The 8,738-nt window shown below is 37.7% G+C and overlaps 1 protein-coding gene across 1 annotated transcript; it reads right to left on the reverse strand.

Moving 5' to 3' along the window:
- Positions 1–1,066: 1,066 nt before the first annotated feature.
- Positions 1,067–7,840, reverse strand: LOC138702673 (uncharacterized). The gene is made up of 4 exons (XM_069830001.1): positions 7,567–7,840; positions 4,163–4,279; positions 3,738–3,852; positions 1,067–1,392 (listed from the first exon to the last, which is right to left on the reverse strand). The coding sequence occupies exons 1-4, from the start codon at positions 7,582–7,584 to the stop codon at positions 1,181–1,183; spliced, it is 462 nt and encodes a 153-aa protein (XP_069686102.1). The 5' UTR covers positions 7,585–7,840; the 3' UTR covers positions 1,067–1,180.
- Between the last annotated feature and the right edge of the window lie 898 nt (positions 7,841–8,738).

An 8,738-nucleotide genomic window follows, 5' to 3' on the forward strand; every position in this document is an offset into this window, starting at 1 on the left:
CACTTAAGTTTTACAGAGCATTACATTTGGAAATAGTAACCAATTATACGTATTCAGCAAGTTGGGATACTTTTCGGACGTATGGCAGATGTGTCACAGAACGTGGATGGATAACGTACGGAATTATGTGATAATGAAGGGTTAGACGTTACAGGATTGCGAAGGAAGCGTGTTATAACCTTTGTGGAAGGTAGTATCCGAGAATCGCCTGAACAGACTCGGGAAATCATGAGAAATCCAATTCAGGATAGCTGGTCCTCAGAATCGAAGTCCGACCTTCCGAAAAAAAAATGGTAGGCGGGATAACCAGTAAACACCATGATTGATATTTTATTTAATATGGCGGTTATTTTTAAAGATATGTAAAATGTTTAATGGGAAGACATATTTCGCTTAATGATACTTATTTTTAGTCACATTTATGTTCAAAGTTTTCATTTTTTTTCACACAATCTTAATTCTGTGGCCGGGAGGAAAAAGGTCTTAAGTCAATTTTTGTGAAAATGAGATTTTTATATATTCTGAAAGCGGAAACAATTCTCTGGAATCTGGTAAAATGGCTGAAGTGAAATAAGACTCCTGACTGGATTTATAGAGCGTTACCAAATGTCCTAAGTACTTTTTGAATCGAGCACACACAGAATAAAGGACTTAACAATGTTTAATACTTTATTCCTTACAAACCATCACATGTTTTCTTTCCATGCTTCCCTATTAAAACGGTCTAACTTGTATATTAGCCATTTTATCACATACTGATGCCCTTTCCTTTTAAAACTTTAAGCGGAAGGGTAAACAGTCTTATAATTGTTTAAGACTCATTTTGCATTCCTAATAATTTACATTTCCATTTATTTTGACATGAAAAAGGTCTTATGTTTAATAGTCCCTTCTACTCAGTTTGGCTTCTAATCTTAAAAGGGCTTAAGTGAGGCTATTTTTGGAAATAATCAAGAAAATTGTTAAATGAGCAACATTGCCTATTTCAGAAGAAATATAAACAAATAATATCCAGGAAAAACCTCTTAATTAAAAGAACTCTATAATTGACACCAATTTCAATCTTTCTACTGCTCTCCTGAAAAGAACAAAATTTTTACTTAAGACCTTCTTCCTCCCGGCCACAGAATTATGTTGTTAGACCCAGATTGGAACCCGGTGTGACGAGTTGTTGATTGCGCTATTGGCGCACGGGTGCGTACTGTATGTTGACGTTGTCACGCAGCAGGTGCGTGGGAGTGCGTGTGTGGATGATGTCCCTGCCGTCTGCCGGGAAGGCCACTCGATTCCCCAGCGGAGGTCCTCCGCGGTGCCGCAGCGGGATGAGCGGGAAGCCTCCGAGATGCGGCGCCGTGTAGCATGCGCAATGCAGCGCACAGATGTCTTCCAAACCTGAGTGACACGTGTGATGCATAGTCAGCAGGCGCGAAAACACGTTTATAATGTACCCGACAATTTCATGCATAGGAGGATTATAACAGGTACGATATCGCACATTCTGCGTTTGAGGACACCGTATAATTTACTGTTTGCCACTTCGTAGTTAGGCAGTGATAATGAACACACTGGAAGGTGTTATAAGGAAGTAGCAGCGAGAATGTTGACGTTCTTGAAGATTGATTATGACAGCAGTGCGAGAGGAAGGCCACGATAAGAGATGTAAATGCGAACTAGCAAATGTTGCTGAACTTAGTAAGAAGGAACGAAATGAAAGGTTAGTTAAAAATCCCGCACCACCTAAATAACTTTTGAAGCATACGGTACAGTGACATGAAACTTGGTATGTGAGGATACCCATATGCTAAGAACTCAATAATGGCATTACCGAGTTTTTTTCTACTTCCGGTTTAACCGGAAGTAACTCCAACTCTCTTATTTTAAATGGAACACCCAATATATATTTTTATTTTTCAATAGTACTCATTAAGATCTTTTCAAAAATTACCCATACTTGATACTTCTATACAAATTCAGTATTACTAAGTCAAGGAGACAGAAAAGTGTATCGAATATTATAGTACATTATGCAACGAGCCTATAATGATAATCATTAAGAAGCGAATATGGATGTTTATGAAACGAGCGCAAGCGCGTTTCATAATTTTCATACGAGCTTGTTAATTACCATTATAGGCGAGTTTCATACGACTTTTCATGCTCGACCATATTTCTAACTTGAAATTATTCAGGTGTATACATTTTATTTGTATCTGACAAGATCGGAAGTGACCTTGTTCTAGGTCGTGAATTGTGAGATGTGCGCAGACGCGAAAGTATTGATTTTTTCCGAGGAACAATAATGTCATTGACCTTGTGTAATCCCGTTAAACTTGGTATAACCTTGATTATTGAATTCGACATTGAAAAACGAGATGACAAATTGAATTTATTTGAATATTATTTACAATTAACGCTAATTATTATAGTAACAGAACATAACCTTCTGCGACAGTATTGGATTTCCAGCCTCCGTGACTTTTCGCTAATTCTCTTTCGATTGCATATCCGAGAATAATCGATACTTGCGGTTTTATAACGGTACAAAGCAGACTTGTCATTGGCTGAACACCTATAAGCTGAGTTGTCATTGGCTGAAAACACCTGTACTTTAATGAGTAGGTGTACTTTAATGATATACATTAAAGGACTGCTACCAGGTGTATAATTACTACATTTCGCATGGTCGAGCATAAAAATAATCAACGCACCACCTAAATAACTTTTGAAGCATACGGTTCAGTGACATGAAACTTGGTATGTGAGGATAACCATATACTAAGAACTCAATAATGGTATTACCGAGTTCTTTATACTTCCGGTTTAACCGGAAGTAACTCCAAATTTGTTATTTTAAATGGAAAACCCAATATATTTTTTTCATTTTTGAATAGTGCTCATTAAGATCTTTTCAAAAAGTACCCACACTTGATACTTCTGTACAAATTCAGTTTTGCTAAGTCAAGAAAACAGAAAAGTGTATCGAATATTAAAATAATAAAATACTCCTTCCTTAACAAAAACAAAACAAAGCTAGCTCACCTTCTAAATTATGTGTTCAAATTGGTAGCCCTCAGCTGTTTTACAATGTGTCACTCGATCATAGAAACCATTTAAGGAATGATTTAACCAGGCTTTAGAAATATCTTGCACTACTTCCATTTTTATTTAGCAACACTGAATTTGTACAGAAGTATCAAGTGTGGGTACTTTTTGAAAAGCTCTTTGTCGATTAGGAGGTAAAAAGTGAAGATGAAGGAAGAGAAATTAGAGAAAGAAGAGAAAAAAGAGGTGGTGAACGAAAAGGAAGAATGGGAAGAAAGGAAAGGAAATGGAGGAGGGAGAAAGATACACAAAGGAAATAGAGGAAGAGGAATAGAAGGCAGAGTAGAAGATAAAGAATAAAGAGGAACGGAAGAAAGACGAAGTGAAGAGAAAGGAATATTAAGGGAGAAGAAAATGCTGTGGAGAAAGAATAAAATGAGAGAACAAAAAGGAAAAAGAGATGTTACGTTAATGGAAGAGGAAAGGAGAAGAGGAGGAGAAGGAAGAGAGAAGAGAAAAGATGAAACGGGAGAGAGGAAGAGAAAACAGATAGTGGGGTAGAAGGAAAAGGAGAAAGAAACAGGAAGTGAATGAGAAGTAGGAGTTGAAATGGACGATGGAAGAAGAAGAAGAGATAAAATAAGAAACAGAAGAGGAATGTGATAGCGGGACCCCGGCCTTGCAGCCCCACTCACCGAGGCCGCTGAAGGCCGCAGGGTGGGCGTACAGAGCGGTGGGGACGAGCGCCGCGCTGGGTACGAAGTGGCTGGCCCCCGGCTCCAGTCCCGGCGATGCTCCTGCCTGAGATTTCTGCAATCCCAATAACAAGCTCTGAACATGGTACCACGAAGCTTAATTCACATAGGCTATTTATAATAGCATGTTGTGTGGTATAGTCCGCGTCACCGTTTTTGGCGTGTGAAATAAGTAATGGGAACGTTAAGTGCGAGTGTTTTCCATTTGCCGTAGCCAGTCTGACAACCGTGATTGGCAAATGGCTGATGTGACGTGTATAGAAAGTGGTACCATTCTCAGCTGCACTAGCAATATGCTCACAAACTAGGCACTATATATCTAGCACATACGCCAAAAATGCTGGCGCCAGCTGTACCTAGCCTACCTTGGTGTTGTCCTGGTTGGGGGCGCGAGTCCGCACGTCCGGCCTCCTGGTGCCGACATCCGCCGCCGCGTCCACGCGTCCTGCCCCCTGCAGAGCGAGTACCGAGCACACCACGAGCTGAACACAGCAAAGACAGCTGTTTTATGTGTCTCTGTATTTACTGTATATGATGGCAATGTAGTTTGCATTAATAATTAAATTACTCTAGGGTAAAGAGCTAAGATCGATCTCTGACATGGGTCCGAAGCCCGCTTGGGGTGATTACCTGATTTGGTTTCTTTTCGAAGTTTTTTCCAACTATGAGGCGAATTCAGGCAGTCTACAGTAAAATATCGGTCTTTTTTTTATTGGGTTATTTTACGACGCTGTATCAACATCTAGGTTATTTAGCGTCTGAATAATATGAAGGTGATAATGCCGGTGAAATGAGTCCGGGGTCCAGCACCGAAAGTTACCCAGCATTTGCTTGTATTGGGTTGAGGAAAAAACCTCAACCAGGTAACTTGCCCCGACCGGGAATCGAACCCGGGCCATCTGGTTTCGCAGCCAGACGCGCTGACCGTTACTCCACAGGTGTGGACAAAATATCGGTCTCATATCGTCAAAATACCATCCCGCTATCACTGATTCCAGCGAGGCTATTTATTATAATTTTGTAGCTGATACAGCGTCGTTAAAATATAATAATTATTGATTAAATGAATGATAATGACAAAGGTAATGACGTTGAAGTTATAATGCCAATGAAGGTAATAATGACGAGATAAATTATTCTGATAACTATGTCTACTACTATATGTCTTTTGCTTTGTTATTTAGCGACGCTGTATCAACTACTAGGTTATTTAACGTCTATGGGATTGATGATAGCCAAATGAGGCCGAGGATTCGCCATAGATTATCTGACATTCTCTTTATGAATGGGGAAAAACTCGAAAATAACCCAAACAGGTAATCGATCCAAGCGGGAATCGAACTCGACACACAAAATTGACATGATTGCTTCAATGTGCAAGCTGTGTAGCTTTTCAGTTCATTTAGTGCTGTAGTGCTTAATTGTGTGTGAGTGGTTTTGAACTGAGAATACCCTGAAATGAAGAGCGAACGACAACACATTCCACTTATTGAATCAGTATGAAAGCACGTCATTTGTACCAGAAACGTATCCTGTACTATGACGTCCGATTAAAAAATCTTTGAACACATCAATCGTCACCTTTTTGAACACCAGAGTTTGTAACTCGTGAGAGACAAAGAAGAATGACACCCGAAGGAGAGTAAAAGTTTTTGAACTTGGCGTAAGAGAATCTATTTCGTCCTAACTCAAAAACCCAAACTTTTCTGAACCTATATCAATATAAGAATTTGTCACATCAGTTCTGTAAGTTGTTATTGCAGTACTAACAAGAATTAACATTTTTGGTTGACTAGCGACAGTTTTTGATTGTAGAACACATTCCTAAAGCTTTTCCTAAGATTTTTGGGACACTCTGTATATTTTTAATATTATGCATTTAAAACTTATATTGAAATTAAACATAAAATGAACCCCGCTACAATCTGTATCGGCTCAAGAGGGTGGCGTGAGGTTAAGGCTTCCACCTTTACAGACAATCGGCATTAATGACAGTAGGGATGTTAGTCCTATGTGCCTACCGCCTTTAACCCCATGTAAATGCCCCTGGGACTCATTTATGTTACACTAAAATAATTATGATATCTATACTATTAATAAAACTGACAAATGTGCAAGTTGTAGGAAATTCTAAAAACCGTTTTAAGGGAAGACTGTACTTCCATATCTTACAATGATAAATTCCTCAGCTTTGAGTACACTTTTCTCAGAAGTTATAAAAGATACAAATGTAGGAAAAATAGGACATATGTAACATAATTTATTTATAGAACCGGTTGAATAAATTTAAAATTCCACTGAGCGGTAAGCAAGAAAAAAAAATCGATAACAATTTTTGCATTAAGAATGACTGCAAATTATTTTTTATTTTTGCTGAAGATAGAAATGAAGTTAATTTTTTAATCTACTGTGTAAAATCCCGTGACATTGATATTGTATATTAATTTCAGCCTTCTGGTTGCTTTCTGAGAAAAGTGTACCAATGTCACGAAAATAAATGGTGTCAAGGTTTCCATATCTTGCAATGTTAAATTCCTCAATTTTGGGTGCACTTTTCTCAGAAGTTATAAAAGATACAAATGTGGAAAAAGTAGGTCATATTGCAACATACCTTTATGTATACAACCGGCTAAATAAATTTAAAATTCCATGAGCGGTTGGCGAGAAAAAAGTTTTTAACTGATTTTTTTGCATTAAGAATTACTACAATATTTTTGCTGAAGATAGGACTAAAAGCTGACAATTAGAAGAAATAAAATTATATTGTCATTTTAGACATATTAAACAAGCGAAAACGATAAAAACCAAATTTCATTTTTTTTGTCAAAATTCGGTGCATAGACTTCCCTTGTATGTTAAAGAAAAGTAACTATCTCATACTCCTTAGCTACTGTATGTTATTAGCATAACACAAAACCTGGCTAACAAAAGAAAAGGACACACACTCAGTGAATATTTATGAAGTGTATTATGATTATGATTATGATTATTATTATCACTATTATTATTATTATTATGATTATTATTATTATTATTATTATTATTATTATTATTATTATTATTATTATGCATTAAATAAAAAGTAAGATCTTTAACAAGTTTAATTTATTTACAGTTATTCTGTCTTCGGCTTTTTCAAACTGTCCAAGCAAATGGCGTTGACTTACGAAGCCTAAAATTTTTGCTTGATGAACGGTTCTTCAAACATTTATTTGTTTAATAATAATAATAATAATAATAATAATAATAATAATAATAATAATAATAACAATAATACTTACTGGCTTTTAAGGAACCCGGAGGTTCATTGCCGCCCTCACATAAGCCTGCCATCGGTCCCTATTCTGAGCAAGATTAATCCATTCTCTATCATCATATCCCACCTCCCTCGAATCCATTTTAATATTATCCTCCCATCTACGTCTCGGCCTCCCTAAAGGTATTTTTCCCTCCGGCCTCCCAACTAACACTCTATATGCATTTCTGGATTCGCCCATACGTGCTACATGCCCTGCCCATCTCAAACGTCTGGATTTAATGTTCCTAATTACGTCAGGTGAAGAATACAATGCGTGCAGTTCTGTGTTGTGTAACTTTCTCCATTCTCCTGTAACGTCATCCCTCTTAGCTCCAAATATTTTCCTAAGCACCTTATTCTCAAACACCCTTAACCTGTGTTCCTCTCTCAAAGTGAGAGTAATAATAATAATAATAATAATAATAATAATAATAATAATAATAATAATATAATCATCACAAAAAGACTTACGACTTGGTTCAGTTGCATCTTGGTACTGTGGTGTCAGGAACTATTTGAGATAGAACATCTTGCCATCTTGTTTTATATATCACACAAAAATCGCGCGCGTAAAATTATTACGATCATTGTTCCTTTTGTTTCCGTGGCAACAGACAATTGCGAAGCGACAGGGCGTGCTCACGAATTATCTTCTGTTAATTCTGTTGTCACTCTCAGCAGACATTTGTAAACAGAAACGCATCGCCATCACCATGACCACTCTGGGATGAAAGGCGTTGTTTGAATAATCACAGCAGTTGCTGAAGACTGGACTTGTCTCGTGGAGAACTGAATGTTACATGAAAACTAAATTAGCTCATTCACTTCTGCAACACCTGTTGACTGAGATTCGTTCCGGTTCGATGCTGCAATTTTTCCGACATATGCATGGATGTGTTTCACAACTGCGTTGGTTAAGACAGTACACGATGGTAGAGAAGACAAATCACACCGCGAATTCGAAATTTTGTACTGGAATTCTGGCGGTGTATCCTGTGAGTCTTACATGGAAAGAAAAATGGTGAAGGTTAAGTTATGTTTGATGCAAAAAAAGCCATGAAAGCTTAGAGGATATGTGGAGGTAAAACTCTGTGCTTTTTATAGCGACAAAAAGTTTTACGACCACTTCTGTGGTGTAGGGATCAGCATGCTGGTCCTTACACAGAGCACCCGGGTTCGATTCCCTGTCGGATTGAATTTTCTGGTTGAGGTTTTTTAGTTTTTTCCCTCAACCTTTAGGCAAATGCCAGAAAATTTGGGCCACAATATCCCTGAATATCACCGGCTTCATTCGTCACCAAAATCATATTCATAACAAATCAATAATATATCTACAGACGCTATCTACTGTAGTTCACAACAATAGAACCAGCCTCAACAATAGTACACAGGCCTTCGGATTTCACCCAAAAAAAATAACTCGCGATATGACCAGAGATGTTAAAGCGAGTATAAATGAGGAGTTCACAACCAGAATGAACCAAGTCCATCTGGAATAGTTCGGAGATATTTAGTCTTAAAGTTCCTGGCTCACGCTTAGCAACCTTCACCTTCCATAGGAAATGCTGCCCTCTGTGGAGTAACAAATGAGTTATGAACTTTGTTTGTTGTGGCAATGAATAAATCTAAGTTTTCTTCATCCG

This window comes from Periplaneta americana, chromosome 7 (assembly GCF_040183065.1).
Source record: "Periplaneta americana isolate PAMFEO1 chromosome 7, P.americana_PAMFEO1_priV1, whole genome shotgun sequence".
NCBI lineage: Eukaryota > Metazoa > Arthropoda > Insecta > Blattodea > Blattidae > Periplaneta > Periplaneta americana.